This window comes from Lactuca saligna, chromosome 4 (assembly GCF_052625555.1).
Source record: "Lactuca saligna cultivar CGN05327 chromosome 4, ASM5262555v1, whole genome shotgun sequence".
Taxonomy (NCBI): Eukaryota; Viridiplantae; Streptophyta; class Magnoliopsida; order Asterales; family Asteraceae; genus Lactuca; species Lactuca saligna.
The window spans coordinates 85,248,526-85,264,165 of NC_136420.1; the positions used below are offsets into that span (position 1 = coordinate 85,248,526).

Sequence of the window (15,640 nt, forward strand, 5' to 3'; positions counted from 1 at the left end):
AGGGTTCCCATGGGGGTTTGGGATGGGATTGCCTACCCCCGCCCCGGCCCCCGAAATTAAAACGGGGTTAACCTAGCCCCCGCCCCGTCCCCACCCCGATATTTTTTAAATTTTTTTCCCAAACGGGACGGGACCTTTTGACATCCCTATTTGGGGTTGGACTTAAAAGGGGGAAAAGGAATCCTAAATGAAATAAACTTTCCACCATATGGAGGAAAGTGAATTCTTTCTAAAGTTGGATGGAAAACATTCATTCTCATCACCGCCATTACCACCGTCGCCGCCACCACCCACCACCACTCTTGTCGCCACTATCACTACTACCGTTGCTACCACCACCCACCACTACCACTACCATCACCCACCAATGTTGCCACCACTATCAACGCCACCACAATCAATGTTACCACCACCACCACCCACCATTGTCGCCTCCACCACCCTCACCACCAGTGAAATTTTATTGTTTTTATAATTTATATAACGTATCTTTACATATAAGTTAGAAATTAATATGTAAGCAGAAATTATATAAATTTTAATAAGTTCAATTTTCAAAGTATAATTAATATTAGATTGGGATATAAACTAAAAGTAACTTCTTAATAGGTTAGATTTGTGAAAGTACAAAGTTTTAATACATAAAAAAAAAAAAAAGTGTAAAGCGATACTTTCATTGTGTTTATGGTTAGAAGGTATATAGATATAACTGAAGAATATTACTAGAGCTACATAGATTTTAGAAGTTTTAAGTTTAATGCCATATTTGGTTAGATTTATGAAATTACAAAGTTCTATTGCGAAAATTGGTTGGATTTTCAAAATACGATGTATTAAAAGGAGAAAATATGACAATACAGTGACTTAAATATGTTACATTTTCAAAGGACAAGGTCTTCTTAAGAAAAAACACGTGAAAGTAAAATGTTGGATTTCAAAAATATAATACTATAAAGTATAATGTTATAGATGGTTAGATCATCAACATACAATAACTTAAAAACTTGAACTATAAGATCTATATTTGATAACCTAAATCAGACAAGTTTAGATATCCAAAGTATATATCATGTGTGGGCGTTGGCGTTGATTCAATTTTTTTTGTTCTTTCTTCGATAAATAATTAAGTAACTGAAATACATAAATAAATTATTGTCCGGAAATAATTATATAAGATTGCAGTGTCGAAACTTAAAAACACTCACTCGCATTGCATTTTTCTTCTTGCTGCAAGACATCCCACCAACCTCGTATCTATAACAAAAAAAAAGTTAAAAATCATTTCTTATATATAATTGTATTTGATGATAAGAAAATCAAGATCACCGTGTCATTATCGTGAGTTCCAGTATATACAACTTGATTTTGCTCATGATTGTGAGACAGATGAGGGTTTGCTGAATCACTTCCGAAACCTATTTGTAAAAAAAATATATTAATGAATATTTTATAAATATAAATTACGGAAATAAGTGAATAAGTAAAAAAATTTAGTACCAAACTGAAGAACCATCCCTAGTGCACAAATGGATTTTCTGAGCTGGACTACATCCTCTGTTATAACAATTGTCATTCCCAAAAATATTTAACTTTAAAAATGTGACTTTTCTTATAAGTTTTTTTTAAGCGTAAATGATTCAAAGAAATAAACATAAACTACTTCCGCTGACATCAAGTCTTAGGATCCGCTTATCTCAGTTGAATTCACCCCATATCAATTGAGCCGTCAACATAACATATCTCCAGTCTTGTAAATCACCACATACACCTAAAAGTCAAAATAATAATAATAATAAATTAATAAGCGCAACTAATTTCAATAATCGAGACCCACCTAATTACTTAACTTTTATAACACCACGTCCTTCATTTTTTAGGCTTTTACTTTGGAATCTTTTATTAAAAAAAAATCAAATAGAAGGTAGCATCTAAATCTTGTCACACATAATGACAAAACTAAGCCACATTAGCTATCAGGAATGATATGCTTACCCAAAAGAAGGCAAAATATAAGCAGTAGTTGCCTCACACATGAGTAGAGTATAAGCAAATTGGAAGAGTTGAAACAGGACATGATAATGATGAAAGTCCATGCAAAAAATGCATCATTATCTGAGAACTTTTGATCTTAAAAACAATGAAAAGAAAAGATGAAACTTCTAGGGCAGATTAGTAATCAGGTTTATGTTGGATTAAATGCAAGAAATAACAATATGCTTTTTACTTGAAGCATATTACTTCAATGTCGGGCACTTTCTCTTCTGGTCCAGGGGCAACCCAACTTGAAAATGAACTGTCAAATCTCATTGAATCCGTCACTTAATATTTGTAACACATATAAAAAATAAATACTGCCCCATGTTGGAAGTAAAACTCTTCCATTTAAAATTTTCATTAATAATCCAAATTCAAAATAATTAAAATAAAGGAGTTGGGTTTAATTTGCTTACACGAAAACAGGTGAATACGAGATTGGATCTTGTTGATGTTGTCATCTGCCAAAGATGTTTACTTGAAAGCATTTTAACAGTAAAAAAAATTGAATTTTAAATCAATGAAAGGCAATAAACATCCAATGGAAAATCAGTAAGAATTTCATATAACTCAACTGTTTAACATTTCTCCATGTAAAGACTCGTGTCTCCTCCGGTATCTCTAAGACATTTCAAATTTCTTATAATTAATAAGAAATACAACAAACCTTAAATTCTTATTGATGAGAGTTTTTTTTTACATCAAAATCCCCATCAAACAATCAAAAATATTAGATAAGGAAAATGGTGAAATTATAAGGGACAAAAAATGCTTTATAAAACGAAACTTAGTAATTATTGTGACTAACAGATCTTTAATTGGCACCTATGTTCCTGATTAGTCCATGCAAGCTTTCATGCACAATCTTCCCTATCTGAATCTCTCAGAAATGGTTTTCTCCAGATCAACAAAGGCCCCACCACATATAAAAAGGATATCTTTAGTATCCTCCTGCAGATATTCCAATCAACATGAATTACTAATCAGTATTTTAAAGAAAAGGGTAAATTAGACATTAGCCATAAAGGCAAATAAAAGACCTGAATGTCATCACCCTGAGGTTGCTTTCCAGCTCGACTATCAGGAACATTAACAATCTGAAAAATAAAAATCAAATTTTATAAACTTTACAACTTTAAATAATAAACAATCAAGAATGTACATATGCCACTATTTAAACTTTCAGCCTGCATACATATTTATAACTTTTAATTGCTATATATATATATATTCCATAAATGCAAAGAACACAAGACCTTTTTAGTTATGTATGTACACAATTCCTCGTTGAGCTGCTTCCACATTGAAGTCAGCAGCCTGAATCCAGTCAACCAATATGCACCAAATGATCAACAGGTATATGCATAAAGTCAATGTTGACCAAAACTTATATTTATAACTTACCACAAGAAGCTTATACAATATTGATTCCACATCTTCTCCAACATAACCTACCTACAGAAGAGGGTAATGAAATATCAAGAAACTGATGTATACATACATACATACATGAATTTTGTATCTGATGTAAGGTACAACTTATATCAAACCTGCCTGTGTCAAAGTAGTAGCATCAGCAATAACAAAAGTAACATTCACTACTCGAGCTAAGGTCTTTGCAAGTAATGTCTTCCCTGCCCTTTCAGTCGAATTCATGATATAACAATCAAAACAAAAGAATTTTGAATACGATAAACAAAAAAGAGAATCAAGAAATAAGTGAAAACCTGAGCCAGTTGGACCCATTAACAGAACATTACTCTTATCTAACTCAACATGATCCACATCTTGGTTTTCAGTTTCTTGATTTGTATGCATAGAGGCATGATCCACATCATTAGCAGCATTAGCATTAGCAATAGTTCCCGCATCTCCCTCCTTCCAATATTTCAATAAAGCTCCCTTGAAGAAGCATGTCTATCTTAAACGGCCGAAAATAATAAGCAGTTCTGCAGTTACAACACATGTTAAGGGCATGGTAGATGCCAGTATCGGAAGTGATCGATAGAGGGCGGTTTGAAAAAAGTAGGGTCACGAGTTGGGAACATCTAGGGCAGTTAACTTGGGCTTTAATATGATCATAATTGTCGGAACTTCCTTCCCATTTATGGCGATTTTGTTGAAACCCTAAAAGTCGAAACTTGAAATAGTTTGATTGATGCAGTTGTGGTGGTGATAGGTTGAGGATGATGAAAAAGAAATTGCTCTGATATGCTTACTAAGAATCTTGGATTTCCACCTCAACAGCAAGAAACAATACCCCAGCTTCATCAAGAATGAGACGATACTGATTTAGGATTTTGTGTATCTTTTTCTTTTCAAGCTCTCGCCAAGCCTTAACTACATGTTCTTTTAGTTTGCTGCTGCCATAGAACTTGTCATCCACTGTGAACATATAACGGAAATATACGTATTGAACATTAGAAACAATCCGAATTGTGAAAACATAGCCTAATTCGCAAACTTCAAATTAAAAATAACCGACAAATTCATATCGCAGCAGCAACAGCTGTACAAGAAGTGATTTGACAATTAAAGGAGCAGGCTGACAAAGACGAACAAAGGAACACCAGAAATTTCAAAATCGGAACTCATAACAGTCATTTTCAATGAGACGAGGCTCAGAAAAAGGGAATGAAAGACGGACGGTATGGCTGCAAACACCGGTTGCATATTCCAATCAGATATGCCTTCCGAGTTGCCTCGCCAAAACACGACCTTCAAGTTCACCCATCGTTGCCGGTGCAAATTGTTTTCACAAACAAATTTCATCATCTTTGTAAAGAACAATCAAAATCGGAACCCATGAAAGCAATTATCTACCGTTGGTCTAAGCGTAGGTGAAGCAGCAAAGCCAAGAAGAAAGGAGAGTAGGGTAGGCGGTGGAGAAGATAAACCTGACCCAATTTTGAAGGCGGTGTGAATAAAAAAAATATAACCTTTTAAAACAAATCCCTCTGTGGCCAAAGTAGGAAAGGAAAGAAAAAATGTGGCGGAAATGAGAAACGCGAAACTTTCCTGTTCACCATGTTTTTAACGATTAATAGTATATATAATTAATGACATAAATGGTAATAATTCAATGTATAAAAATAAATAAAATCTAAATAGGAAACAATTTTAATATGAAAAATATCTTAATAGGTTAGATGGTGAGACTATACAATGTAACTGAAGGTATAATACTATAGCTGATCATATTTTCAAAATACAATGATGTAATATGAAAAAAAAACTAAAAGTATGATGTTAAATATACAACCATAGTTGAACTAATTTAGACTTTGAAAGTAGAATGTACTTGAAACTACAATCTCTTATGATGTTACATTTTGAAAATATAATGTTACAATTTAGAGTATAATGCTACAATTCGTTAGATTTTGAATGTATAACGTCTTAATAAGAGAAGAAACTAGTACAATGTCCTAATAATAAGAAAATTGAAGTTATAATGCTCTAAATGCAAATAAAAACATACTTAGTTTTTCAATGTTATAAGTGCAGATTAAATGTTATAACCAATTTGATATTCAAGCTACAACGTCTTTATCAAAAAAGTTAATTGAAGGTCTTATTAGCAAAAAATTATGGGATATGGTATAATTAGTAAACAAAATCAAACAAGTTTGCTATATCTTAATCGAAAAAATAATATAATGTTTTAATAGGTTAGATTTTGAAAGTATAATGTTAAACTTGTTGGATTTTTAAACTAATCTATTTTAGGTAATTAAAATAACAATATCTAAGGAAAAAATAATGGAAAGTATTATGCTACAATGTCTTAAATAAAAGTTTTCATGTGCTCTTTATCAAGAAAAAAAAGTAGAACTTTTTAATAGGTTAAATCTTGAAAATGTAATGCTATAGGTTAAAATTTTCATGTGTTCTTTATCAGGGAAATAAAAATGTAGAATTTCTTAGCAGGTTAAATCTTGAAAAAGTAACGCTATAAGTAAAGCTATAATGGTAAAATAAAAGTAGATTATTTTAATAGGAAGAAACCATTGAAAGTTTAATGAGATAGTTGATTTCTTACCTTGGCAATGGAATTGGACAATGGAAAGTCGTTTAGCTTCTTTTTTTTTCTTCCAGATTTGTAGGTGCTCTCAACTACTCCAATTAGTTGTTCTGTCAAAAAAGGATTTGTAAGATTATGATAATAAAAAAAAGGGTAGGAATACATAAATGTGGTTGTTTATATGTTGTTGTTAGCCAATATTACATTACAATAATATTAAAACGAGTAAACAAGCATGGTAAACCTAGATTCCACCTTGCTAAATTTATAATCTTTAATATTATCATAACATAATTTGTCCTAAACAAATATAATTGAAGAAAATACCAAGTTTTAAAATCCAGCCAAAATACTCTTCATCCTGATCAGATGATGTCTCTCCTAAAAATAAAATACATTAATAAGAAAATACAGAGGAAAGTATAATAATGCTAAAACTAGTTAGATTTTTACAATATAATGTCTTAAATAGGGAAAAGATTAAAAGTAAAATGTCTGAATGTGAAAAAGATATAGATATAAGAGATTAGATTTTCAAAGGGTCATAAAAGTACAATGCTTTGAAGCATATAACAAATACATATATATTGTAAACATGCATCATTCTTCAGCTAGTAGGATTTAATGAGTATTAAATAATATATACCTTTACCTAAACGGTAATAAAAAAATCACAACATCATCATCATATTATAAAATTACGGTTAGAAAGTCTTACAACGATCAATAAGAAGGACTGTTAGATAAAATTGTTTCAGACGCTAGCCTGACTCTTCACAAACCTGACATTAATAAATATGTATTTCTGTAGTTATAACAATTGTAATAATATATACATTAGAAAATAAATTATGTTGCATGTAAGCTAACATCTAGAAGCCCGGTGGATATAATAATAAGAAGTACACCACCACACCATTTTAGTTGATGAAGGTAATCAAGATAAAAGGATATATGTATGGTCAAGTGTATGAAATATCAATGCGCTTTCATTAATTTGAAGTCTAATGTCCTAAAAGAAAAATGGAAGTACAATGAGATTTTTTGCAATATAATGACCTAAGTAGCATACCTTTAACAACAGCTCCCCATCCAGAAGCAGAACCTAGAAATGGAAAACTTCGGTTATATAAACATTTGAGTTCTATCAAAACAATTTATATAAATAATCGTTGATCATTTTTGTCACACAAACCACCTGATAAGAACAAGAACAACTGGAGTGCAACAGTAGAAATGTGAAGTGGAACTCTACATTCACGAGCCACAATACCCTGAAAAAAGTGTGGTAAATAAATAATGATTAATTATACAGAAGGTATAATTAATCATAAGGTCAATTTTTTGAGTAAAAAAAAGAACCATAGATGGATATTAGTCATACCAGATCCTTCACGAAGATATCAAGTGCAGATAAGGGTGTATAATCATTGTGAGGACCTCGATTCTCAAACATCCTGCAATAATGGAAACAAAATTTTCACAAACTCTACACATAAAATGGAAACTTAATCCCATTATGTTTATTAGTTAACATTTTAATAAAGAAGACATAACAAGATGTTCCTTCACTATTTATTTTTTATGACATTAAACAAGATTTTTGTATCTAAATCTAATCGAGCTCCAAAGGCCATTGCTTCAGCTGCTGATGCTATATGAACTCCAGCTAGCAGTCAGTTGATTTAACATCTTTACAGAAAAATAAAGTTAATAAAATTAAAGACAATTTGATGTAGGGGAAGTGAAAATTCATGCAAGAAATAAAAAAGGAAAATAAGTTATTTTGATTAGTCATAATAGTTGTAATAAGACTGATATATGATGTCATCAAGACAATGTATTTACAATTCAGTGTTTGGAAACAAAGACAGATGTCAATGGTACATGGGCTTGTTCTCGATTTGTCGTGTGTGCAAAAGACATGAATGCCCTTCTAGAAAATAGCCCTAGAAAGTGAGATGCATTCAGTAAAAAGACTAACTTACACACCGTAAATGTGCATTCAGAAGCCCTTATGACACCACCAGATACAATAAATCATAATGTATACAAAAAAGGGTTAACAAATCTACCAGTTAAAGCAATGCCGTATGAATACAAAAAAAATAGTGCTATGATTAGGTAGTTTTTTCAAAGTATAATCAAGAAATAAAACTACATTACTTCTTCTTTCATTCTAACGGTTTAAGAACAAGAGCTTATGCAACATCAAAGGTATTACAGGAATAGATTATATTATTTGCTGCAGAATGATACCCACCCTTGATTAGTAGTAAAAAGATAACCACACACCATATTTAGAAAAAAAAAATTAAAAAAACATACTCTGTAGGCGAAGCTGAAGCCAACTAACAAAAGCAGGAGAAACTGTGGATGAAGTACACATAAAGGAGAAGTAATGTCAGTTTAGCTCACAAAATTGTAGGCTATAATTAGATATACGTATACCTGAAACAGCCCCATCAACACCATATAGAACACTTTCAGCTTGAACTTCATTTGTCACCATGACAATAAGAACCTCTACATAATTATTTAAAGCCCATGGAGTTTTTGTAATTTAAAATCCACCACTGAATGTGAATCTCTTATGTTACCTTTTGATACTTGTGCAGGAGAGCTTCCAATCAGGCCACCAGCCTTTTCAAACCTGTAGATAAAGTTGACTTATACACCTATTATCCAGACAAAGCATAACAGTAACGGAATCTTGAGCTTTGTACATGTTGTATTATTTATTATTTTTATCCATAATAGCAACATACTTTCATTTTGCTACCATTAAGGGTACTCTATTCGTTTCATGGGTAAGGAATTGTAACTATGTTGCTATTATGGGTTATGGGTTACTATTATCAGTAATAAAAGTGCAAGTGCATCTCTTTTATGGATTTATCGATAATAATAAAGTATATTTTCTATTTTGGTAAAGAGAAAAAAAGTATGTTGCTAATTACTGCAAATTGCCCTTCATCTAAATACATAAAAGAAAAAGTGAAAGGAAGGAAAAGAAGTGTTACATCATATCCTTGGACACAGAAATTCGATTTCACAATATGAGTTGGCCATGCCAAATCCCATATAGCTCCAAGACCAATAAAACCAATTTTATTTGGTGTTTGTGATTTCTTTGCCAATTAATTAATTGTTCAGGATTATAAGTTTCTGCAGCATCCTTAATTTGAACTCCAACTACTCTTTCCCAATCCTGCAGAGAAACAATTTCAGACATGAATGAACATGGTTGATAGCAGATAGATGATAGTCTAATAATCTGTAACCTTTAAACTATCAAGACCATTTAATGCATCTGCATCAGTGATTATTCATTTGATTTTAGTATTCATATAATGTCTTTGATGTAGAGCATACCTGCTAGGAATTGTTGATGTAGAGCAATAGCCAGAAGTGGAAGAGGAAATATAAGGGACTTGGCTGTGTCTAAAATAGTCCCCTGTAGTACACAAAATTTAATTGGGAAAAAGTCCTTCTATGTAATCTAGAAACATTAATGAATTCGGGTAAGTTACCAAATCTTCAACTCAGGTGTTAAGGAAATCATCCTTGATTTTGTAATAGATAGGGGATGTAATTCTCGAAAATCCTGCCATATTAGAAAGGAAGAAAGTTATCTAATGTATAATAATATAAGATCAAAGTTTTATATAACATTTGGAGTTCTTCTTTAACATCAGCTATGAAACTACTTAAAAATAAAAATGAGTTCAGATGATAATAGTTACTGAATCTACCATGAGTTTCCTGCAGCATTTGATATAATAACACCTAATTTTCCTTGTGCCACCTAACTCATTTTTGGTCTCTATTCCAAATAAAATGACTATTTTTTTTTGCAAAATGACTACTTTTGGTCCCTGAGTAAAGCTAAACTTTGCAATTTTGGTCCCAAAACTAACTATTGTCATTTTTCTTGGGACAAGGACCAAAAACGTTACAAAGACCTCAATTCAATTTAGAACATAGCTTTGTGGCCCTCTGTAACAATGCACTCAGAAATGGAAAAAGAAAGTTGCAAAAAGCCCTAAAAAGAAAGAAAATTGGCCCTCTGTAACAATGTACTCACTCAGTGTGGGGAACTGATAATGGAATAGAGATAACTTCATTGAAGTGGCATATTCTTTAACAAGATTTATCAACAACAATCTAATACATCTAACTACTTTTAATATTTTCTAAGCCCTGACTTCCACCTTACTAAATTTATAGTCTTAATGTTATCATTCATATAAGAAGGTGGCCTAAACAAATTGAATTGAAGAAATACCAAGTTTTCAAATCCGGCCAAATCCTAGAACCATGTATCCACCACAAGACAAGATGAACTTGTTTTACCTATCAAAAAGAAATTGAAATGTTTTTACGATCAACATAGATTGATTTCATTATCTTTGTTTGTTATGATTCCAACAATTAATTATTAATTAAACAAGGAATGAGTGACAAAACTCACATGATGAGATGAGATCATAACAATTAAATGAAGCATGGTTACTGGAGTTGGGATTTTCCTTTTTCATTTTCTAATGTCACCAAGGGCTCCCTTTCTTTCACCAAAATCTAACACAAACATAAAATAAAATGAAGACTCAACAAAATCATAATTTTTTTGTCTAAACATGTTTCATAACTAACCCCCAGTATTTGCAGATTCTAAACATGTTTCAGTCACTAAAATCATAATTTTTTTGTCTGATAAAAACTCTAAATTTGAAATGATTCAAGATTTTTTTAAACCATAATTAGAAGAGCAGAATCACCTAAAGTGGCAGATCACAATCAAAACGAAAAAAATAGAGTGGTGAGATGAATTATTTTGATCACAAATGACCATATTTCAAACTGATTCAGGACAAGTTTCATGAATAAAAAAAAATCAAAATCAAACCTCTGTTATAAGTTGTAATGCATCTTTTGAATGAATTTAGTTTTTAAAAAAAAAACCCTCCAACAAAAAGATAAAGATGAAGAGGGTGCTTCATTATTAATTAGAAAGGAAAATGAAGTAGTGTAGAAGCAGGCTTTTAATTATAATATTTCTTTGGCATCACCTGTCCCCAATCATGTCTTTCCCATATCAAAACTCTAAAACAAAATGGAAGAATACTTATTAAATGTTAGTCAGTAAAGTTGCATCCCAATTTAACTTTTTAAGCAAAATCAAACAAGTTTAATATTTTAAAAGTAAAATGTTTGGATGATGATGATAACTGAAAAAGGTGGAAATACATGAATGTGGCATATTAATCATATAAGCCTATTAACAGCAAGAATTACCTTCATACCACCCAAGGGAGACACAACATGATAAATCTTGAAAATCTTATATGAATTTGGTCATTGTAGAAGTAAATTCAGCTCTGAGAGCAATATTATGAGAAAATACCTCCAAGATGAAGATGCTGAAGACTTGAAATGCTAATATAATAATAAAAAGGTGTGAAATCCATTTTGATTTTGAAGAACCGATTCATCTAAGTACAAATTAACCCTCTACTCCACAAGATGAAACATCTTCTACCTATCAAAATCATTTCAAATACATATTATCTTTGTTATGAATCCAAGAATTAATTAAAACAATGAAACTGCAAGATGAATATTATAACCCTTTCTTTCCTGTATTGTCTCTTTCTTTGCTGGAGAAAAAGCGTAACCATAATTATATGTTTTTAATCCCATACAAATTATAAAAACCCATCAACTTTTATTTTATTTTACCTAACTTTTTGGTACTCATCACCTGATGTTTCAAGATTCATGTTTACACCACTGGGTTGTTAGGAGCAGAGATTTTGCTTCCAACCTTTTAACAAAAAAAAAGAAAAAGATTCAAGATCTTCAAATAAAAATACTGAAACTTGGAAACAAAAAGGGACATCAACTTTATTTATGCATTCATCTTGTGTCACTGGTGCAAAATCATTAACTTGAATGAAATTTAAAGTATTTAAGTTAAAATAAATGGCTAACCTTTTCCCTTTTAAACCAACAACAACTTTAAGCATTCCAATTGAATAAAAAAAAAGGTACCACTCCTCAACCTGGATATAAAACAATTTAAGGCCATAATACTTGAGACATTAATTATATTAATTCTAATTTTATTGGTATAAAGCATGCTTACAGGAGTTGGGACTTTCCTTTTTCATTTTCTAATGTCACCTCCCTGTTCCTTCTTTCACCAAAATCTAACACAAACATAAAATGTATCTACAAAAAAACGCCCAACAAAAATGCAGTTTCTTTGTTAAGTTGTAATGCACCTTTTGAATGAATTTAGTTAAACCCTCCAACAAAAAGATAAAGATGAAGAGGGTGGTTCTAATTAAGGATGTAATTCAGAATTAACATCTTATGTAATCAACTAATTTCATTCCCATTTCTATTTCTATTTCATGTGTTGAGAGAGAGAGAGAGAGAGAGAGAGAGAGAGAGAGAGAGAGAGAGAGAATTACCTTCATACAACCCAAGCCATGGCAGAATCAATCAATTGATCATTAATTGTCCTGAAAATTAAAATCAAAATATTAATAAATAGTACAATGCTTGTACATTTATAAATAAATAAATAATTATAATTGTTAACAACCTAGATAACCATAGATTCTGCCTGTCCTCTTTCAAAACTTCACCCATAATTAGACACTCTATCTACATCCAGAAGAAGATTTAATAATGATGATTAGAAAATTTAACTTAATGCAAGATTCCAATCACTAAAGATATTTTTAGATATCTGCAAGCTTTTCCATAACCTCTATTATCATATGCTAATCTCACTCCATTTCAAAGTACAAATCATTAAAAATAAAAATTTAAGATCAAGCAAAAGTAATTGTACACTTTTCCTTTGGCTGTTCATTTGATATATGAATCATATAAGAAACACATATATACTGTAATTAGTAGGAATATTAAATAATATAACTTACCTAAATTATAAGATTCCTCTCAGTACCCCTGTACAAACATCCTTCCATTGGAGTGGCAATGAAATGACATGTATGCCCCTAATCATCTGACATTTCAAGATTCATGTTCACACCATTGGGTTGTTAGGAGTCTCACTACTCCAACTGGACCTCATGCACGGATTTACTACTTGTAATGATTCCAACCTGTTAACAAAAAAATATTCAACATCTTCAAAATATATATATATATATATATATATATATATATATATATATATAAATTAACAATCAAAATATATTTAGTCAACTCTTACTAGGATTTAAAACACAATAGAAACAAATGTCAACCCACTTGACTAGTTTTTTTCAGTCAACTCTTACCAGGAACAAAAAAATATGCAGGCTCTCTCACCACAGCATATCACCCTTCAAAATATACCTATCTATTATTTGAGGCATTAAATAAATAATCTGATATTATATTAAATGCTAATTTTATATAAATGCCTTACCTCAGTTGGGACTTTTTCCAATGTCACTAAGGACTCCCCTGTTCTTTCTTTCTCCTTTCTGGTTTACATATGCTACAGAAGAATCAGACTCAGTCAAGATGTATTGAAAAATCACTGAAGTCTAACACAACCATAAAATGGAGACTAAAAAATTTAAAATCTAAACCAATGTGTGACTATTCAAAAACCTGTATTTGCAGATTTTAAACAAGTATTTTCAGTTAGTAGGGCAAACTCTCTAGAATCACAATCAAAAAAACAAAATAGAGAAGTGAGATCAATTATTTTGATGAGTTACATAACCCACAAATGACCATACTTCAAACAGATTGAGGAGGAGAAGTTTCATGAAAAAAAAATCGTATCTCATATAGTTATTAAAATAATCAAACCTCTATTTGGCTTCTTGTTGTTCTTGATTATCCTGTCAGATAGCCAGAAAACAGGATGTGTTGCATGATTATATAACATGAATAAGTAGCCAAGGTTCATACGCTAGAATCAATCTTCTTTTCCACACATTAACTTTAATTGTATATAAGAAAAATCACGTCTCGATAACAGAAAAACCCTAGATTAGAGAATAAAAAACTATAAGAATAAAAAGATGAAGAAAAAAACCCAACGAGAAAATGCAGTTTCTTTTTTCAGTTGTAATGGGTCTGGTGCATCTGACAAAATCAGAGTTTACAAAAAAAAAATGTCAACGAAAAGATGAAGAGGAATGCGGGGTAATACTAGAAACCACAACGAGAATAAAATAAAACAACAATTAACCTTTGATTCATTCTTAATCACGCAGCAATTTTAACTTTACAAGAAAATTACAATATCTGAATCACCAAAAAACCGTAGAGAAAACTTACATCGATCTTGATAACTTCTTGGACTAACAGGCGAATGCGAGTCTACTGCGAAGGTTGGGGTGTTTTGGTCTCGTGCAGTAGAATTACATAGATCGTCATCGGTAACTGAAGAACGCAACCCTTTTGATTTCCATCTCCGGCGAAGGATGGCGGAGCTACTGCAATCGCTATGTGTCTGTGGGGTGTTTTGGGGGTCTGTTGGAAGCGGGACACCTGAAGAAGAACGTATAAATAGCGGGAATAACCCTTTCAACTTCTAACGGTTAAATATCATAAAAGCCTTTCCAAAATTAAGATCAAGATTTTGCCTATAAAGAAAGAAACGTATTAAATCTTAAAACATGTTTAATTCTTGAGAATAACTTAATTGAATTAAAATGTTTTTTTATAAATGGTTTTTGTCATTGTAATTTTCACATTTGGCATATGATTATGATCCCACTTTTTTTTTTAACCATTATTTTACATTAAAATACTAACTGTAGAATGTAATTATTATCACCTGATTGACTGTTATTAGTTGCTTACTATTATATTTAAACAAATAATAATTGATTGAAATATGTCAACGTGGAGTAAATTAAAAAAAAAATAAAACATTTATTGTATTTGTCACTTATAATTTAAAATAAAACCAACATAAAAAACAATATAATTTGGTCAATATTCGTTTTAACCATCATATTTTTAACTACAAAAATCACTAATATTTTCAAAAAAATTATATCAAACTTGTTGCTTCCTATTTTGCATGTTCTACTAGTCTAAAAAAAACATTCTAATTAAAAAAAAAAAAAGAAAAAAAAAAAAAAGAAAACAATTGTGGCTATTATTGTTTATTTCCTTTTGTTATTTTAAATTTTTTTTTTTATCAAAATTTATAATTTTTTATTCTTCATCAAAGACATCCATATCGATATTTGAATCAAATATTGGAAATTCTTTGTAACAAAAAATTGTACGAAAAATTATTCTACTTGTGAATTTGACTTGAGAAGTATAGCTTTAAGAGTTTTCTAGGTTACATAAAACATATTTGCACATAGGGATGGCAAAAAACCCCACACCCAATGGGAAACCCGAAACCCGCACCCGTTTTGACTGGGGAGATTCCAAGTTGACCGGCGATGGGGAATCCCCGAATAAAAAAAGTGGGGATGGGGATGGGGATACCCTTAATCCCCGACCCTGGACCCGTCTCCGACATATATTAATATATAAAAATAATACAAAACATATATTTTCAGAACAATTTATAATATATAA

At 31.1% G+C, this 15,640-nt stretch overlaps 1 protein-coding gene, 1 long non-coding RNA gene and 1 pseudogene across 8 annotated transcripts; all 3 read right to left on the bottom strand.

Moving 5' to 3' along the window:
• Positions 1 to 1,085: 1,085 nt before the first annotated feature.
• LOC145039844 (CLP protease regulatory subunit CLPX2, mitochondrial-like) lies at positions 1,086 to 4,305 on the bottom strand (annotated as a pseudogene). Its single transcript, XR_013679837.1, has 9 exons — positions 4,290 to 4,305; positions 3,762 to 4,248; positions 3,585 to 3,668; positions 3,439 to 3,485; positions 3,298 to 3,351; positions 3,075 to 3,131; positions 1,498 to 2,985; positions 1,327 to 1,415; positions 1,086 to 1,254 (listed from the first exon to the last, which is right to left on the bottom strand). The product of XR_013679837.1 is annotated as a CLP protease regulatory subunit CLPX2, mitochondrial-like (transcript).
• Positions 3,861 to 10,664, bottom strand: LOC145042283 (uncharacterized). Of its 3 annotated transcripts, XR_013680642.1 has the most exons (15): positions 10,533 to 10,664; positions 10,347 to 10,414; positions 9,592 to 9,665; positions 9,434 to 9,515; positions 9,082 to 9,269; positions 8,659 to 8,711; positions 8,510 to 8,584; positions 8,387 to 8,428; positions 7,443 to 7,515; positions 7,257 to 7,332; positions 7,131 to 7,163; positions 6,386 to 6,439; positions 6,077 to 6,168; positions 4,254 to 4,419; positions 3,861 to 3,983 (listed from the first exon to the last, which is right to left on the bottom strand). XR_013680642.1 is itself a non-coding variant. In XM_078990686.1 (14 exons), the coding sequence occupies exons 9-14, from the start codon at positions 7,512 to 7,514 to the stop codon at positions 4,387 to 4,389; spliced, it is 360 nt and encodes a 119-aa protein (XP_078846812.1). In that variant the 5' UTR covers position 7,515; positions 8,387 to 8,428; positions 8,510 to 8,584; positions 8,659 to 8,711; positions 9,082 to 9,269; positions 9,434 to 9,515; positions 9,592 to 9,665; positions 10,347 to 10,414; positions 10,533 to 10,664; the 3' UTR covers positions 4,248 to 4,386. The 3 variants fall into 3 exon arrangements, 2 of the variants coding, with proteins under 2 accessions (XP_078846812.1, XP_078846813.1); XM_078990686.1 differs by lacking the exon at positions 3,861 to 3,983 and having other exon boundaries at positions 4,248 to 4,419; XM_078990687.1 differs by lacking the exons at positions 3,861 to 3,983; positions 8,387 to 8,428; positions 8,510 to 8,584 and having other exon boundaries at positions 4,248 to 4,419.
• A 658-nt stretch (positions 10,665 to 11,322) lies between these two features.
• LOC145038652 (uncharacterized) lies at positions 11,323 to 14,557 on the bottom strand. 4 transcript variants are annotated; one of them, XR_013679483.1, is made up of 8 exons: positions 14,375 to 14,557; positions 13,509 to 13,580; positions 13,378 to 13,439; positions 13,015 to 13,200; positions 12,538 to 12,588; positions 12,207 to 12,292; positions 12,053 to 12,123; positions 11,323 to 11,885 (listed from the first exon to the last, which is right to left on the bottom strand). It is a non-coding gene; the product is annotated as an uncharacterized LOC145038652 (long non-coding RNA). The 4 variants fall into 4 exon arrangements; XR_013679481.1 differs by lacking the exons at positions 12,053 to 12,123; positions 12,207 to 12,292 and having other exon boundaries at positions 11,323 to 11,600; positions 11,689 to 11,885; XR_013679482.1 differs by lacking the exons at positions 12,053 to 12,123; positions 12,207 to 12,292 and having other exon boundaries at positions 11,706 to 11,718; positions 11,801 to 11,885.
• Between the last annotated feature and the right edge of the window lie 1,083 nt (positions 14,558 to 15,640).

What these genes read in the sequence shown, in the direction of transcription:
- LOC145042283 (XM_078990687.1), bottom strand. Translation starts at nt 7,514, where the DNA reads ATGTTTGAGAATCGAGGTCCTCACAATGATTATACACCCTTATCTGCA. An exon ending in TGGCTGGATTTTAAAACTTG is followed by an intron (nt 6,169 to 6,385) that starts GTATTTTCTTCA and finishes CTTTTTTGACAG; the next exon opens with AACAACTAATTGGAGTAGTT. An exon ending in TGTCCAATTCCATTGCCAAG is followed by an intron (nt 4,420 to 6,076) that starts GTAAGAAATCAA and finishes ATATGTTCACAG; the next exon opens with TGGATGACAAGTTCTATGGC.